At 47.9% G+C, this 18,682-nt stretch overlaps 1 protein-coding gene across 2 annotated transcripts; it reads left to right on the forward strand.

The window, feature by feature from the left end:
* Nucleotides 1-3,377: 3,377 nt before the first annotated feature.
* Nucleotides 3,378-17,353, forward strand: mxra5a (matrix-remodelling associated 5a). 2 transcript variants are annotated; one of them, XM_079336283.1, is made up of 8 exons: nucleotides 3,378-3,674; nucleotides 4,070-4,303; nucleotides 4,435-4,564; nucleotides 5,777-6,167; nucleotides 6,269-10,048; nucleotides 11,000-11,918; nucleotides 12,124-12,450; nucleotides 13,651-17,353. In XM_079336283.1, exons 2-8 carry the CDS (start codon nucleotides 4,110-4,112, stop codon nucleotides 15,239-15,241), a joined length of 7,332 nt encoding a protein of 2,443 aa, XP_079192409.1. In that variant the 5' UTR covers nucleotides 3,378-3,674; nucleotides 4,070-4,109; the 3' UTR covers nucleotides 15,242-17,353. The 2 variants fall into 2 exon arrangements, with proteins under 2 accessions (XP_079192409.1, XP_079192410.1); XM_079336284.1 differs by lacking the exon at nucleotides 3,378-3,674 and having other exon boundaries at nucleotides 3,808-4,303.
* The last annotated feature ends 1,329 nt before the right edge of the window (nucleotides 17,354-18,682 follow it).

Here is an 18,682-nt window from a genome sequence, read left to right on the forward strand (position 1 = left end):
GTTCACTTTGAGTTTCTGGGTCAGGCCGTCATTCTTCTCTGATTTGTATTCTGCACACACACACACACACACACACACACACACACTGTGCCTGATGTTCTGCAGCTGTGCTCGGAGCCCGGTGTGTGTGTGTGTGTGTGTGTGTTCCGGTTGAAGGGGTCTCTCTCTCTAAAGCGTGTCAGGGTCGGGGGGCGACGCCCTCGGACTGCTGCCAGGTGTCGACTCCATCTCGTTAAACACACAATCACTACAGGTGTGTGTGTGAGGGGGTTCGACACACACACACACGCAGACCAGCAGGCATGTAGGGAAGCACACACACACACACACACACACACACACACACACACAGAAGACATCGATTGTTGTCCGATGCATTCAAGGAAGTCAGGAAATCTGATCGCTGATCGGCTTTGTGACGGCGTTGAGCTCTTTTGTTTCTGGGCAGAGGCGCTGCTTGGGGCCCCCAGGCCAGTAAGGGGGCCCCTTGAGGGCCCCAGTGTGTGCACATTTTGCAACAACAGTAGGACGCCCAAATTAAAGAGGAATCATCCGTGGAGGAATCGTCATGACGATGGCAGACATGACGGTCGGAGAGGCCCCTGAAGGATCCGAGATCTGGACTCGCTTCCTTCAACATCGAGCTCGCAGCTTCTCCTTCGTTTCAGCAGATCTGGAAGCTGTGAACAAAAACACATGAAGACGCAGTTTGAGTGACATCCATCGAGCTGCTGCTGCTCCGGGGTCGGGCGCTTACACGAGGTCGCCGTGGCGCCGTGAGGAGAACAGGGAGCGGGATCAGTGATGACACGTTAACGTTCAGAGACACGTGAGGAGGTGGAAGCTTCCAGAGGAGCTTTTTATCACTCTTGTCTTTTTCCTGATCCGGCCTGTGAAATATCGGCGAGGCGTGTCGAGGCTTCCCCCCCCCGGTGTTTACATCCCGATCCTGAAGCAGCTCGCCAGGCGTCTGTCCGAGCAGCTCGCCATCAGATCAGAGAGTGGCCCACATGTGTGACCGAGGCAGATTTACAGGGTGTGGAGACTCTCCCAGGTGCTTTCATTCAGTCCGTCTGGCTCTCGCTCTTTCTCCACAAAGCCCGCCTGTTAAAGTCGGTTTATTTTCACCTGACCTTTGACCTGACGGATCACACTGAAGCCTTTTACAGCGTGTTCCGCCGCTGCAGGCCCGACGAACCCTCCCAGGAGGAACATCTCCAAATCTCCTCCTTCAACGACTGCACCGTCAGCCCGTTTTATTCCTGAACTCGGGAGCGAGCGTCGATCCCGATGTGAGCGTAGCGTGGTTTTATATTTAAATAAAGAGAATGCATGACTAAGCGATGGTTAAGTCCTAAATTGGAGACGTGAGCACTCTGTGTTCTGGTTGGTTCCCCCTGATTAAAGCAACCACACTTCCTCCTCCGATATAAAATCTGAGTTGACAGGATTTTCCATCTGTGGCGTTTCTCTCTCTCTCTCTCTCTCCGGGTTTTTATGGATCTGCTCTCGGGGCTGTTTGTACTTTGAGCCGTCGCAGCAGATTCCTGCGGCGTGCCAACCTCTCATCTGTGAGCAAAAAGCCCGCTAATTTTCAAGATGAAACACCAGCAGAAATAATCCCGATTAAAATCCTGATCACGTCTTTTAAAGGTTTTAAACTCGGGCTGTAAAAGTGAAGAACGCTCCGTTACGAGTCCAACTCGCGGCGACCTCTGACCGGGTTCACTTCCAAGACGTCCTCGATACGCCGAACAGAACCCCGCTCTGGACCGTGCATGACTCACTTTATGAACCCTGACTTACAGAGAGTCTTAAAGTAGCGCCCTTCCCCCTCATCAGGCGCCGTCCGTGTCCTTGAAGTCGTCTCGAACTCTGCGAAGAAGCTGAGCTCACGATGACGTGGGATTGGATCGCACCTTCGAGGGAAAAAATTCTGAGTAAACTGTGACATCTCTCTGAAGTGTTTATTCGTCCAATCAGAACGCACCCTCCTCCCCCCTGATGATGCGTCGAGTCCTTCCTCGTGGCGGCCTGACCTGCGTCTCATGTGGGTTTTTGGTGCAGGTGTGCTATCGGCCTTGCAGTGACACGTTGATGGATGGACCCTCGGCCCGTCACGTTTCACCTCAAACAGGACGCAGAGCCAGGACTGGATAGAGACATCCAGAGAGGAGGAGGAGGAGGAGGAGGAGGAGGAGGAGCAGAGGGGCCAAAGCTAACAGTGCATGAAGCGTTTGAAGAAGGACAAATATTCAGCTCCTCGTCTCGTGGCAGGAAAAATAAAAGTCCCATAAAGTGTGATCTGCTTGAGTTTGATGAAACGACCTCCTCAAAGTCTCCCTTCTGTTTCTCAGTGTGTGTGTGTGTGTGTGTGTGTGTGTGTGTGTGTGTGACCCATTGTTTGTATCCTGTGTGTGTCTGTGCATGCTTTCTTTTTCCATCGCCTGTGTGTCTGAGAGCCTGCTGAGCAGATATGAGTCAGAGTTAATGAAAGGGCTGCTGAGTTTACCTGCAGGAACCCCCCCCCCCCCCCCCCCACCCACCCTTATGCAGAGAAGTATCACATAAGCAGTTTACCACCTCTTCGGCTCGGGCTCCTGTTAGCGACTGCTTTGTCATCTTGCAGGACCTTTGAAAGTGTGTCCGGCTGCTCTGTAATCAGGGGGCCAGTCTTAGCTGCGAGAGTGCGTGCAGTCAGACGGGGCCCCCCCCCTCCCCCCCCTCCCTCAGGGAGGTTTTCGACTGTCATTGCGAAAAATGTGCACACACTGAGCCGCTCCACAGACTGCTCTGTACGTTCGAGGCGACACTCGAGGATCACTTCCTCCCCCAGTTTTGATTCTGATTGGAAAACTGGAAAATAAAGCGGCGCCCGTACCCTAGTGGTTAGTGTGCGTGTCCCATGTACAGAAGCAGTAGACCTCGGGTTCGAATCCGACCTGTGGCTTCATTCATGCATGTCATGTCCCTCTCTCTCTCTCTCTCTCTCCGTTGAGGGCGCCATTAGGAGTCATTGTGTGCCATCAGTGTTGTCTGGGTCTGTTGAAGGTGATGGTGCTGTTTGGTTGCTGTGGCAACTAAAGGCAGCAGGGTAGGTGATGTGACATATCAGTAGGATGTACTGTAGGAGTATGACCTTTTATAATGGCACAAGAATGGTGTGTTGCTTTCTAACTCCAAACCTCAAACTCGGTTTAATCTTCAGCTCTTCGTCCACTGTTTGTTTATCCTCATGTTTCCTCCTCTGTCTCCAACCAGCTGTTTATAAACTGTAAACTCCAGCGGTGAATGTGACTCCTCATGGTTCCACTCTGACTCACCCAGGATTCCCAGCAACACTCACTCGCGCTTTCTCACACTCAGCAGCTTTTTTTTTTTGGAGTCAGGACCCCCAAACTCCGCACTCACCCTCCATCTCCTCCTGGCTCCTCCTGCGGCGCCTCTCTCCCCTCCGCTGCACAAACTCAACTTCACTCACTTCTGACTGCAGGTCCACACAAAGAGGAGTCAGACCCCAAAACGTCCCCCAAAACCTCTCAGGAGTTCCGCTTCATATCTGTTGCTTCAGATTTCTTACTGTAACTTTATTTCGTCGTTAAGTTTGACTTCGTGCGCGCGTGCTGAAATGGATTATGTGGAGCTCCCAGCAGAGAGGCTGGCACGTTTTTGAGGTAAGAGCATTTATATTTAAATAAATTTGTGAAGAGGTGAGGTTTATAAATATAGTTTTGCACGTTTTTGAGGTAAGAGCATTTATATTTAAATAAATTTGTGAAGAGGTGAGGTTTATAAATATAGTTTTGGAAGCATTTTTGGCTGCGGCGCATCGTGCGTAATCCTTGAGTTTACGCACGAATCGTGAGCCAAAGTCCGATCAGCACCCCGGAGATTTAACCTAACTAATGATTGATTATAAATGTCTTCTAAGAATTCGCTTTAGTCCCATTTAAAATTTGAATCCTGTTGATTTTACTCTCTCCGTCGCCTGTTTTACTCCTAAAAGACGCTCGTTTGTTTTTTTGGGTTTTTTTAAAATAAATAATAATAAAAACGTTTTTTTGGTTAGTTATTGGAAGGACATCTCCTGTGACCGCCCCTCCCTAAAGATGATGAAGTCCCCAGCCCTGCGCGTCCTGCTCCCTCTGCTGCTGCTGGTGATCCTGCCCCCGGTTGCCCCCGGCCCCGGACAATGCCCCCGCTCCTGCTCCTGTCCTCAGCCCACCGACCTGCACTGCACCTTCCGCTCCCTCCTCACCTTCCCGGCCGCTGTTTCCAGACACGTGGAGCGCATCAACCTGGGGTCAGTGCTCAAATGTGGCATCCTTAAAAAAACGTTCATTTTGCTTTTCATAGTTTATTTTACGGGATAAAAGCTCGATGTTTAACTGCACGTGATGCATATTTGAATTAAATGTTGTGAAATTGTTTCAGGTTCAACAGCATCAATAAAATCACAGATACATCTCTGTCCGGTCTGAGGAGGCTGGAGCTTCTGATGATTCATGGGAATGACATCCACAGTGTGCCTGATGGTGCGTTCAGGGACCTCACATCACTGCAGGTACACATCACATGAAAGCATCACATTTAACTCAAACTCTGAATGAATGAATGTTTTGGCTGGTCCAGGAGAAAGTGTGTGAGGATTGAACATAAGTGGAGCCTTTCACCTGCAGTCTCTCGACTGTCCAGCAGGGGGCGACTCTGATGGTCTGACTGTGTAGAAGTCTGTGATAAAAAATGTTGATTCATTCCTTCAGTAAACATTTTCCTCATGAGGTTCTGTTCTCAATCTGAAGTTTTAAGTCTTCTTAGTTTATTAGCAAAGGATGGTCCCACTTAAAGTCATAAAGACCCGAAAAAGGGGGGGCGGGTTCGGGCGGGGCTCTCCGTGATTGACAGATCACTACCAACAGTTTCCAATATTAAGGATAATGAAAGAGGATGCACCAACATTTTCACAAAGTATTCTTGTAGGTATATAAAACCCCATACTGAAATTCTCTGTGAACTTCTCACTTTTAAATCTATTTTATTTACTTTATTGCAAAAAAAAAAATGACATCATCAGAATCGACTAGAAGTGCCCCCCCCCCCCCCCCCCCCTTATCTGGATGACTCAAACTTAAAGTTTGTCATAAAGCCTTATCTCTTCTGCAGCTCCAAGTTAACAGTAGCTTCTGGCTCCTTAATTTTAAAAGTTTTTTTTTTTTTTTTTTTATTCTGCAAACACTAAATGCTTCGATTGGCCCCTTTAAATTGTGCTTTTTGCTGTTTTTGTACCAAAATTGGCAACAAAAAAAAAAAAAGTCAAGTACATCTGGTCCTTAATGTCCAAGTTTGAAAACTTTCTGAATCTCGTTACATCGAATCTATGAACATTTGGTTTGGTTGGAGTTTTACGATGCTGGATGCCCAAAATAAACGTCGACAAAGTTTCAGATCATGAGCTAGATAAGAAATCATGATTTTCACCAGACGGCCTCAAGCCTCTCTCATAGACTGTCCTTTCCCAGCACTGGAGAGCAGCTCCCTCCCCTGGCAGCCCTGCAGCGTTCTGCTCCGTGGTGAGCTTCCAGAGAGCTGGCCAATCAGAAGAAAGTGGGCACAAGGGGAGGGGGGGCCTTAAAGAGACAGCAGCTGAGATATCAGATCTTTAGGATCATTAGAGCTGCTCTATTTCAACGTGGAGGCATTAAATATCTATCACCTCTTAAAGCCTTCATTTAAAATGCTTTTCATGTTTACTAATTGTGTCTCCTCACTGGTTCAGATGTTGAAGATGAGCTACAACAAACTGAAGGAGATCAACAGACACACTCTTCGGGGTCTGTGGTCATTGGCGAGGTTACACCTGGATCACAACCGGCTGGAGTTCATCCACCCGGACTCCTTCCAGGGCCTCACCTCGCTGCGTCTGCTGCAGCTGGAAGGAAACCGCCTTCAGCAGCTTCACCCGGCCACCTTCTCCACCTTCTCTCTGATGGGACACTTCCACGTCTCCACGCTGAAACACCTGTACCTGTCGGACAACGGGCTGACGGCTCTGCCCTCCACGCTGCTGGACACCATGCCTCAGCTGGAGAACCTGTACCTCCATGGGAACCCGTGGACCTGCGACTGCAACATGGGGTGGTTCCAGGATTGGTTTAAGACGTCACCAGGTGAGTCTGAGTGTTTGAGACTGTAGAGAACTAATGTGTTGGAGTCATGTGATCCCAAAAGGAGAATGAAGTACTGAAGTACAGCGTTGTTTTTCCTTTAGGTGTCTTAAAATGTAAAAAGGACAAAGCCCTCCCCGGTGGCCAGCTGTGTCCAATGTGCTCATCTCCCAGACCCCTCCGGAGGAAAGAGCTCCAGGCTGTGGAGAACGTGGTCTGCAGCAGCCCCGTCATCAGCTCCCCTCACAGGACCTCTCCACCTGATGAGGTGCAGACCGAGGTCAAAACCACGGAGGACTTCAGGGAAGCTTTTGGAAATATCTCAATGGGTTTGTCGGATGAACACGGGAATGAGGTGGATCTGCAGTGCAGTGTCGGTGAGCCAAGAGGGCTGACTAAGATCAACTGGGAGCAGGTGGACCAGCTCCATCTGGCCTCCAACATGACCTTCTCTGTGGATATTGAATGCTCTGTAGATAGAGAAAGGTATGAGCGGCTGTGGAGGCTGATTGCATACTACAGCAGTGTGCCTGCACACTTAAACAGAGGCATTCTGCTCAGAAAGGAGCCTCACCCGACGTATGTGTACAGACAGGACTCTGAAAAGGATGCACAGTACTACACAGGTGTTAAAGTGAACATGATGGCCCAGCCGGCGTGGCTGATGCAGACATCCGCAGACCTTCAGCTGAACAGACTTCAGTCATCTGCCAAGACGGTGAAACTGATCCTGAGCAGTGATTTTTCAGAGACAGTGGAGGCAGAGCTGGTGCAGAGGGAGAGGAGGACATGGGTCGTGATCGAGTCTACGAACACGACTCGTAAAGTGCTGAGTGTCCTCCTGGGAAGGCCGGGTCAAATGGACTGTAACGTTCAAAGCTCTGGACAAGCAGTCATCCAATGGATGCTTCCAGATGGCTCCAAGGTGGAAGCTCCATACAGCAGCTCAGACAACAGGTTGTCTCTGTCCGATGATGGAAAGCTGGTTATTAAAAATGTCAGCCACACGGATGCCGGAATTTACTACTGCATTGCCAAGGTTCATGGAGATCTAGCGGTCTTGCCTTTCCATCTAACAGTACAGGACTCTTCTATCTCTGCCCAAGGAGCCGACGCCTCAGTTACATCTGTCGAGGGATTTGCAGGGAGCCCCATTTCTCTGCCTTGCACGGCGTCTGGTTCCCCTGATGCGGAAATTAACTGGATTCTGCCAAGCAGCAACATTGTGAGTTTCCGAGCGAACTCCTCCAGAGCTTCGGTGTATTCCAACGGCACGCTTTATATCCCTCAAAGTCAGTTCCTGGATAATGGATTTTATAAATGCATCGCCATAAATCAGCATGGAGTGGATGCGCTGGCTACAAAAGTCACTGTCGTGAGGCGACAAGGAGTTATTAGGCCTTTGAGGAAGTTTCCAGCAAGACCTCAGTCAGCCTCAGGGGTCAACACTCAGATTAAAGTCCCCACAGAGGAAATCGAGGAGGCTTCAGGGGACGCCGAGGCCACTCAGGCGGAGGCACCAAAAAGCCCATTGGACGCTGTGAGAAGGAGGATTCCTGGAGGTGTGGTTCCAGGCGGCAGGAGGGGGGGGCATCCATCGAGGAACGTGTGGCGAAGGCCGCAAGTGTCGAGAAAACCCGCTGTGTCACGTGACGACGACAGGAAGAACGTAATCGAGAGCAGGCGGAAAGTTAACGTGTCGAAGAGTAAAATAGACCCCGAGAAATGGGCGGATATTTTGGCAAAGATTAGAGATCGAAACGCTCAGAACGCCGGGACACAAATCCCAGAGAGGAAGATGACGGAGCAGACGACGGCGACACCGGAAACCTTTGAAGGATCATCTGAAGGCGAGCAGGAAGTAGATGATCGGGGTGGCTTAACAACGCCACACACTCGAGTGCAAGACGCACAACGAGAAACTAACGAAGACAGGACGCGAGGCAAAGACGCTAACAGCAACACTGCACAAACAACACAAGGCTGGACAGCAATCACAGCTGAAGCAGAGCCATACACAACACACGCTACGTATAATGTACAACATACAACCCATGATACAAACTTGGACATGCACACGACTTCAAACAGTGAGTTTTTCCTCCCACAGACCACATCTGTTCCCCTGCATGCTGTCACTTTCTGGCAGGCGAACTCAAACACGGCGAGCAGAAGCCATATAAGCTCTGAACAAGAGAACCAGAGCACAAATACAGATGTGGACGGAGACACAACAGCTGATCAGTCCGAGGCGTCGAAGGAGAGCGAGAATCTGGACCAGCTGAACGTCGCCGCCAGCTCTGATAATGACAGGAACCTCTCTTTGAGTGGAAGTGAAGTCATCGCTTCGGTCAACCAGAGGGAATCAGGGCCAAGCCACAAAGGAAATTCATCAACATCTCAGCCCCATACTCGACCAAATGACACAACACTTAGTGATGTGAAAACTCAAGCAATGCTCACGACGGCGTCTCCGTTAACCACGCTTTCAGCTCCAGCGTCAGAAAGGAGGGGGGCTAAAGGTCAACCCAACTCCAAGAGGAGGAATGGAGGGCGTCGTCGAAGGCCGAACAGAAGGAAACAAAAGCCGAATAAACCCCTCGACTTTAATGCCACCACGCCATCACCAGCCACGACCAGTGCATTCACACAGTTTAAAATAGAACCGTTAGACGAAGCCCGTTTCATTACCCCCGATCCAAGTCAAGCAAGGACATCAGGCAGAATGAGTCATAAAGAAAGCACAGTCCCAGGGCATGACGACAAGCTCTCTTCACTACCATCTTCTCCCCCCGAAACGAAACACAGCCTGAAAGACGGAGCCAAACCGCCGCTCAACAGCACGTCAGCGGCACCATCTTTTCCAGCGGCCTCTCCAGGAGTAGGTCACGGAAAGGCAAGTCCTCAAACAGCATTGGGAATTTCAGAGAGCGCAGAGATCGTGGAGAGGCTCACGTCGACCACTCAGCAGACTGAGTTTATGAGCAGCCCTCTTCCACCTGTTAAACCCTCAGAGGAGAGACAAAAGGGAAGCGTAATGGGAGATGTTGGACCGGCAACAACCTCTGACTATTCCTCCGGGGGTTTCCACACTGTAACCCAAGTGAAAACAGATGTCGAGGCGAATCATTCAGGCCATGATTTCACAGATAACGACGGTGGAAATCTGCTCCAATCGGCCTCAGCTGCCTCCTTCACCGAGCATGAAATCAAGACAACCCCGGGGTCTGCTTCAAGTGGCATTATTACAACACCAAGCATACTGTTAGTCAATGATGTGGCCACAGAACAGGTGACCACAAAGGGAGCTGAAAGTGCTTATCATACTTCTCCACAAAATAAAGGCACAAGCGGTGAGTCAAAGGAAGCTGATGCATACACAGGAGAACCTCCTACTCCTGCTGTGACACCCACAAAATCTTCCCCGAGAGCCACCACTCTGCAGAGTCCGAGAATCAACAACACTGAGGACAACTACAATCAAGACAAACAAAACCAATCCAGCACCACATCAGAACCTTTTTGGACGCCCGCCATCCATCCTGAAAGCCATCAACCTGACCACAAACTGGATCTGTCTAACAGTGTAAAACCAACTTCCCCATCGCTGACATTGGAGCCAACAATCAAGCAGACAACCACCCCAGCCCAATCAACATCCACAGTCCGAGCTGACGCATTCACAGAGAGACTGCTAACAAGCACTCAGGATGTGTCCAGGAAGCTCCAGGTACCGGGACCAGGATCTGCTCCAAGAGGGAAGCCAAGGATAACGAAGAGTAATTTCCAGACTTTCACTGTGAAAGCAGAAACAGATGCTCAGCTTCCCTGTGAGGCTGAGGGCGAGCCAATGCCCTTCCTGTCGTGGACTAAGGTTGCCAGTGGTATGTATGACTCAATCTCATAACTCAGCATTATGTGGATTGGTATTAAATTAAGTATTTAATCGGTGGAATTTTATAATCTATAAGAAAACCAATTATTTCTGGTCCAGTAAGTGACATCGAGCTATTTAAAGGATTATAACTGTTACCTATGAGGACATGCTAGGTATGCTAGGCCTTCTTCATTTCTCTTCTTCACAGGATATGCAGTAGAGAGAAGTAAAAGTGTTAGGACACGATGTATGTGTGAAGAAATAACAGAGCATTTTATGGTTTGATATGAAAAACAGGGCAGTGTGATGGACAGACGAACATGTGGAGTGTTCAGAGCGCGTCTTCTGACGAAAAGCCTCGGTGACCTCTGAGCTTTAACTTTGACCTTGGGACAGTCAAAAGCATCGAGGTCAACGTGAGATGATACGAAAGTTGAGATTTTAAAAAGATCAGAGAGATGAGTCGAAGCCAGCCTGTTTAAAGATGTTTGTTTTTTTTCAGTGATAAAACCGTACAGTCAGTCGTAAAATGCACAGGGAGCCAGTCGGGGGAAGATTGTGCACTGAAGAATCAGGAAGAAGTAAAGTGAAAACAGTGGGCATAACATCTCAGAATAATAACTGAGTTTTTTTGCTGGTCAGTTTGAAAATCTATCCATTAAGACCTTTAGATTCTGTAAAAAGGGTTTGAGGTTCTCCAGGTTGTCACAGCCTCCATTACGTCCAAAAATAGAGACCTCAGTCTGTGATGCCATCCAAGCTTTGATGTCTTTAAGAAAACCTCGCAGCAGGCCCAAAGGGTTGGCGGTTAGATTTTCAAGGGCAAGTTAAACTTCATGTCGTTGGGGTAGAACGGACAGATTTCATGCTTTTGGAAAAAATGGACCCGAGGGAAAGGGAATGAATTAGTTTGACGCTCTGTTGAAGAAACATTTGTGCTCTTTTTCCGTCCATGCAGGGGCGAGTATTGCAAAGAACACCAGGATCCAGAGATTTGAGGTCCGTCAAAATGGCACGTTGATCATCAGTGACATTCAGCCCATGGACGGGGGTCAGTACCTGTGCACAGTCCAGAACCAGTACGGCACAGACAACATGGTGGTCAACGTGGTGGTTCTGTCTCAGCATCCGGTGGTCCTCCAACCTCGCCACAGAGACGTCACTGTGCGTCTGGGTGGCACAGTTGATTTTGAGTGTAAAGTGGAGGGTCACCCTACGCCTCGAGTCACATGGGTGCTCCCTAACCAAGTCCACATGCCTGCTGCCCCTGTTGGCTTCACGCCTAAGCAACGTGTGGCCGTGTTGAGTAACGGGACCCTCCAGATCAGTCAGGCCACTTTCACAGACAGAGGGATTTACAAGTGCATTGGCAGCAGCGCAGCAGGTGCTGACACAGTCACAGTCCGCCTTCTCGTCTCAGCGTTGCCACCTGTGATTCAGCAGACCCAACAAGAGAACACCACCCTCCCCGAGGGCAGCACTGCCTTCATCCACTGCACCGCCACAGGCTCCCCACAGCCAGTCATCCGCTGGGTCACACCTGATGGCGTACAGCTCATTGCTTCTCAGTCTATTACCGGACGCAACCTCATTGTATTCCCCAACGGGACCCTCAGTATACGGGGACTGGGCTCAGGGAATGCTGGGAGATACGAGTGCTCGGCCATCAACGCGGTGGCGTCCAGCAAGAGAACAGTAAACCTGAACATTAGGCGGAATCTCATCTCTTCCAAGGCTACCATCTCCTCATCATCCCCCCTGAGATCAGATGTGAGTTATGGAGGGAAGCTGCAGCTCGACTGTGTCGCAACCGGGGAGCCAGCGCCTCGGATCATGTGGAGGACGCCCTCAAAGAAGCTGGTGGATGCTCAGTTTAGGTAAGAAAATCCCAGCTCTCTCATCCCTGGTTCTCGGATAACAATGCTATGACAGGGCACAATATAGTTTCTGTGTGCTGTCTTTCACCTTTGGCCTTGTTGAAGTCTTTTTCTGTGCCTCACATGCAGTTAATAAGGTACAAAGAATAAAATATAGCCTGAATTTAATGTCCTCTTATTCCTCTTCTTTTTATCATCCTTGCAGTTTCGACCCCAGGATCAAGGTCTTTCCCAACGGCACAATAATTGTTCACTCTGCGATGGACACCGACAGCGGGGACTACCTGTGTGTGGCACGTAACAAGATGGGCGACGACTACGTTCAGCTGAAAGTCAACGTGCTGACCAGGCCGGCTAAGATCAAGCAGAGACAGCAGCAGTCCAGTCAGGAGGTGGTGTATGGGGGAGACCTGAAGGTGGACTGTGTGGCCTCGGGTCTACCAAACCCAGAGATCAGCTGGGCACTGCCGGACGGCACCATGGTCAACCCGGTCAAACAACGGGATGGTGTTAGCGGAGGGCGCAGTCGAAGGTATGACACAAGGAAGGTCGTGTGAACCTGTCGAACCTCAGATCATGTTGAACAAGCATCAAAGTTAAAACCAACTTTAGCTGGCATGCCTCCATTTTTTCAATAATCAAAAGTTTAGCCAATGACTGTCATGAAAAGGACTTTATCAGCTCAAAGTTGTAATTTTTTGGACATTATATAAGAGAAATATACCAACATGTAGTCATTTGGTGTGTGTTGGAGAGCAACCAGCCATCAGGGAAGCTGCTCAGATTGAGTCGTGATAGTTCTCAAAAATCCATCTTAAGCTTTAATACCAGACGTGTGTTAACAGTGGTATATAAGGATTCATTAAACATGTCCTAATCACTCAACAGAAGCTGTTCTCTGACTGCTACAGTGGCAGCTCACCACCGGAAGATTAATGACTCCTCACTTCCAGAGAAAATTACTTCAAGAACCAATTTTGGCATTTGTTGCCGCAACACAAAAAAGTGCTTCACATTGCAGCAGTATTTATTGCTTCCTGCGATGACATACAGTGCACACACTAAATTCTATACGTCAGTCTGTGAAGGTTGGGCAACCGAACATGTTTCATTCTGACACGTGCAAGCTGTACAGAGACAGAGAGGAGACTCGGGGCTTTGTGTTCATCTGAAAAAAATAAACGAGATAATTACAGGCCCTCAGTAGTGGAATGCATAAATCTGTGCTAACCTCTTTCATTAGCAGTTGTATAAATTATAAATCTTGCACGTTTCAAATATTGAATTCTGGCACTTTTTGCGGTCTGAATTACCAATGAGTGCATACCTTTATTTGGAAATGATCCAGTGTATTGCTTGAGCCCAACGCTGCTAGCATACTGTAATGGCTGTAACATAAAGTGCACCTGTTCATATTTCATGTTGATGCCAGTGACAGGCTCAGATTGTTTCTAAAACCACGGGGTTGTGTTGGATACCTGCTAAAAAAACAATTAACCTGTTTGTGTTTAAAGAAGATAATTCTTCTCTTTTACAAAAATGTTTATCACTGTATCTTTTTCTGTGATGTTGTCACAGAATCTGAGCTTGCCGAAAACAACAACTTGCTTTGGATGAACCTGATTATGAACATTTGCCGCCAATAATTTCAGTGTAGCGTGAATTCTTTCATTTTCATCTGCAGTCGTTACGTGTGTAACAGAAAATGACTCCTCTCCTTTTTGAACTCCAGGTATGTGGTGTTTGACAACGGGACGCTGTATTTCAATGATGTTGGCGTACCTGAGGAAGGTGACTACACCTGCTATGCTGAGAACCAACTGGGCAAAGATGAGATGAAGGTCAGAGTGAAGGTAAAGGTTGCCTCCTCCAAGCCACAAATCCAGGATAAAGACAGAAAGACCATCAAGGTTTTCTACGGTGAAACAGTTACTCTGAGATGTAACGCCAAAGGGGAACCACTGCCAGGCATCACCTGGATATCCCCTATGAACAAAGTTATCTCTCCTGCCATGGACAAATACCAGATCCTGGATGATGGAACATTGGTGGTTCAGAAGGTCCAGCGTTTTGATGGTGGTAACTACACCTGCATGGCCAGGAACAATGCAGGACAAGACCACAAAGTCACCAAGCTGGAGGTTCTGGTGCAGTCTCCAGTAATCAATGGCTTTAGAGGCGAAGCCAACAGCGTCAGGGTGGCTGCTGTCACGGATCAGAAGAAGTTGATCGATTGCGTTGCGAAGGGAAAACCGAATCCTCGTATCATGTGGGTTCTACCTGGAAATGTGATCCTTCCTGCCCCGTACAAGAGCACCAGAATGACGGTGCATCAAAATGGTACTTTGGAAATCCATTCGCCCAAGAGGACAGATTCAGGGCCGCTGGTTTGCATCGCTCGTAATGAAGGAGGGGAGGTTCGACTGGTGGTTAACTTGGATGTGAAGGAGCTTGTCGAGAGACCGCAAATTAGAGGTTCAAAAGCAGACAGCTTTTCATTGACAGTTGGGAATGCCATGACTTTGAATTGCTCCTTCGAGGGTTCAGTACAGCCTCGAGTTACTTGGATCTTGCCCAATGGCACGCCTCTGCAAAGTGGTGCCCGGTTCTCAAAGTTTTACCACCACCCCAGCGGCTCTTTGATCATCAGTAACCCCTCTGTTTCTGAAGCTGGGATGTACCGTTGTCTGGGGCGTAATTCTCAAGGGCTTGCCGAGCAGATAATCACTTTGTCCCCAGGGAGGAAGCCAGAGATCATCAACAGATACAACTCTCCTATCAGCGTGGTCAATGGACAATCACTTTTGCTTCACTGTCTGACCAGTGGTGAACCCCTCAGACTGACATGGACACTTCCCAGCGGGGTGGTCCTCAACAGGCCGCAGAGAGCTGGACGATATTCTGTGTTGCCAAATGGTACGCTTTCCATCCAACAAGTTTCCGTCTACGATCGGGGGTCTTATATTTGCCGTGCTGCAAACGAATACGGCAGCTCGATGCTTTCTGTGTCCGTCATCGTGATTGCGTACCCACCAAGAATCACCAACGGCCCTCCCTCCATGACCTACGCCAAACGTGGAGTTGCCGTTCAGTTGAACTGTGCGGCAACCGGGATCCCTCAAGCAGACGTGGCGTGGGAAACGCCTGACAAAACTCGCTTGGCCGTAAGTTCGCAGCCTAGACTGTTTGGAAATAAATATCTTCATCCGCAAGGTTCCCTCATCATCCAGAACCCGACACAAAGAGACGCTGGTGTGTACCGATGCACAGCCAGGAATGCCATCGGCACAGACACTAAATCAACATTTCTCAATGTGTTCTGAAGACTTCCGCTAACCCTCATGTTCTGTTCCCATACTGTAATGCCCAACCAACTGCCTATAGTTGAAAGCAGGTCATGTTTTAACTGATCAAAACAATGTACAAACTGCTGTCACAATGTTGAAAGAAGTTATGAACCAGCATTGGTGGTTCAACTGTGTCCGACGTCGTGGTTTAAAGTTCATGTTCGCTCATTTTTATGACGTCTTCTGCCATCAAAGCCATGTGTATGTTCTCTTAGCCCTGTGTTCCTTCACGGGCCATTCTATGATGCACCCTGAAATCACGCAAATTATTTACTAAAGTCCAAAAAAATCCACTCAACAGGCGGCAGTAGCTCAGTCTGTAGGGACTTGGGTTGGGAACCGGAGGGTCGCCGGTTCAAGTCCCGGCACGGACCAAGTCCGGAAACTGGTCTGGTAGCTGGAGAGGTGCCAGTCCATTTCCTGAGCACTGCCGAGGTGCCCCTGAGCAAGGCACCAAACCCCAAAAACTGCTCTGGAGCGCCTCACTCTGAGACCTCTCCATTAATGCAGAGTGAAAACCGAATTTCCCCTCGTGGGATTAATAAAGTATATAAAAAAAATAAAATAAAATAAAAAGGGATAATCTGAGGGAACAAAGGGTTAAGGCACGCATGCAACTTCGAGTGATGTCGCTCATCCTTAGCGACGCATTATGTCTTAAAGGTACATTCCACAGTTTCAAATGTTACAATATAGCAGTACATTTTTATTCTCTTTTTATTCTGCAAATGAATTTTTCCTTTTAAAAAATAAGGTGCTAAAGAGGGATAATTTTGGGTCAATTGATTGGCACCAATAGCTCTGAACTTGAGACCATTCAAGAACGGACACAAAAGTGTTTCAGCCCCATCTGAAGGAACACAGTGTTAAGGTGAACTTTGAGTATTTTGAAGGTTTATTCTAAATCTGAGACGCATAGAGAGCTGTTCCTGCACATTCAGTTCTGACCCTGAGGACAGTGAACAAACCAATGCCAGATGATTTATGAGTTCTGGATGGAGCAGCGCACACAAAGAATATCTGACATGAATTCTTCCCCCGAACCATTCACTGCTTTGTAAGTCAGTTTTAGTTTTGTTTATTTACAAGAGACACTTTCAATAATCAAGATAGTAAAAACGATCAAGATGGCGACAGTTTACGCTCATATAATGGTGCTACTTACGCCACCAACTTAACACCTTATTGCCAATTCCTCCAGCATATGTTTTAAGGGTTTTCTAGAATCAAATGAGAAATTCTGCAAAGAGACAAATGTGACCAAAAACATAAACTCCCTGGAGGAGCTAACCCAACATCAAACTTCACAATCTGAAATCTCAGCCACACGTTCCATGACAGCAGACAAAACGACACTCTGATCCTGTCCCTAAAAACGTACTTACTGATCCTTTTTACTGATCCTGTTTTGATTGTCAAGTCTCTCCTGACAATGACAGATTATGTCAAGCTATAAAGAAATGCATCTTTATTTCCTAACTTGGAAGTACTGTTGACTTAACAGAAATATGTTGCAAAGATTTTTTTTACCCCAAGACTTCTGTTCTAAAGCCTTTCATAATCTGTTGATCTTTAAGGACACTTGTAGTATTTTTAAATCGGAGCAATAATTTGCAGAAGTTTTGGAACGGCTGCGGTAGATTTACGTCCACTGAAAGTATTTCTTTCAAAGAAAATAAACTCCATTGAAAAAAACGTGTAGTTTTACTCGCCAAGATCAAAATAATCAAGACCAAAACAGGCTCGAGACCGGTCCTGTTTTCTGACCGGTCCAGATTCCACCAAGTCTGAGACTGAGATATGAGAGAGTAAAGTGGTCTGGTGGCCGGTCTCGAGTATTACAACTCTAATTTCACCGCTCCAAACTGTTTTGTAATTATCAGCATTTATCCCTGAAACTTGTAAAAAAAAAACAGCCCAGGTTTGAAACCGCTCTTTCAGTGTGTTTCTATGTGCACATTCAATCTGCTTCTGAAAAATACTGATACAGGTTTTATGCTTTACCTTGTAAATTATTTGTCTGTGACAGACTGTGATGCAAAAGAAATTAACCGTATTTTAATAAAGATTTCCACCTTTTTCTACGAAGCTCAGAGTCAAAGAGTGTAATGTTTTCGTACTGGGGCATTTAAATACTGAAATTCAGGGTTTGATGCATGTTGGGTTTTGGTGCATGTTGGGTTTTGGTGCATGTTGGGTTTGATGCATGTTGGGGTTTGATGCATGTTGGGGTTTGATGCATGTTGGGATTTGATGCATGTTGGGTTTTAATGCATGTTGGGGTTTGATGCATGTTGGGATTTGATGCATGTCGGGGTTTGATGCATGTCGGGGTTTGATGCATGTCGGGGTTTGATGCATGTCGGGGTTTGATGCATGTCGGGTTTGATGCATGTTGGGGTTTGATGCATGTCGGGGTTTGATGCATGTTGGGGTTTGATGCATGTTGGGTTTGATGCATGTTGGGGTTTGATGCATGTCGGGGTTTGATTTATGCGAGGTTTGATGCATGTTGGGGTTTGATGCATGTCGGGGTTTGATGCATGTTGGGGTTTGATGCATGTCGGGGTTTGATGCATGTTGGGGTTTGATGCATGTCAAGGTTTGATGCATGTTGGGGTTTGATGCATGTCGGGGTTTGATGCATGTTGGGGTTTGATGCATGTTGGGGTTTGATGCATGTTGGGGTTTGATGCATGTTGGGGTTTGATGCATGTTGGAGTTTGATGCATGTTGGGGTTTGATGCATGTTGGGGTTTGATGCATGTTGGGGTTTGATGCATGTTGGAGTTTGATGCATGTTGGGGTTTGATGCATGTCGGGGTTTGATGCATGTCGGGGTTTGATGCATGTCGGGGTTTGATGCATGCCGGGGTTTGATGCATGTCGGGTTTGATGCATGTTGGGGTTTGATGCATGTTGGGTTTGATGCATGTTGGGGTTTGATGCATGTCGGGGTTTGATGCATGTTGGGGTTTGATGCATGTTGGGTTTGATGCATGTTGGGGTTTGATGCATGTCGGGGTTTGATTTATGCGAGGTTTGATGCATGTCAAGGTTTGATGCATGTTGGGGTTTGATGCATGTCGGGGTTTGATGCATGTCGGGTTTGATGCATGTCGGGTTTGATGCATGCGAGGTTTGATGCATGTCGGGGTTTGATGCATGTTGGGGTTTGGTGCATGTCTGGGTTTGATGCATGTTGGGGTTTGGTGCATGTCGGGGTTTGATTTATGCGAGGTTTGATGCATGTTGGAGTTTGATGCATGTTGGGGTTTGATGCATGTCGGGGTTTGATGCATGTTGGGTTTTAATGCATGTTGGGTTTGATGCATGTCGGGTTTGATGCATGTTGGAGTTTGATGCATGTTGGGGTTTGATGCATGTCGGGGTTTGATGCATGTTGGGGTTTGATGC

The sequence above is a fragment of the Symphodus melops genome, assembly GCF_947650265.1.
Source record: "Symphodus melops genome assembly, chromosome: 23".
Taxonomy (NCBI): Eukaryota; Metazoa; Chordata; class Actinopteri; order Labriformes; family Labridae; genus Symphodus; species Symphodus melops.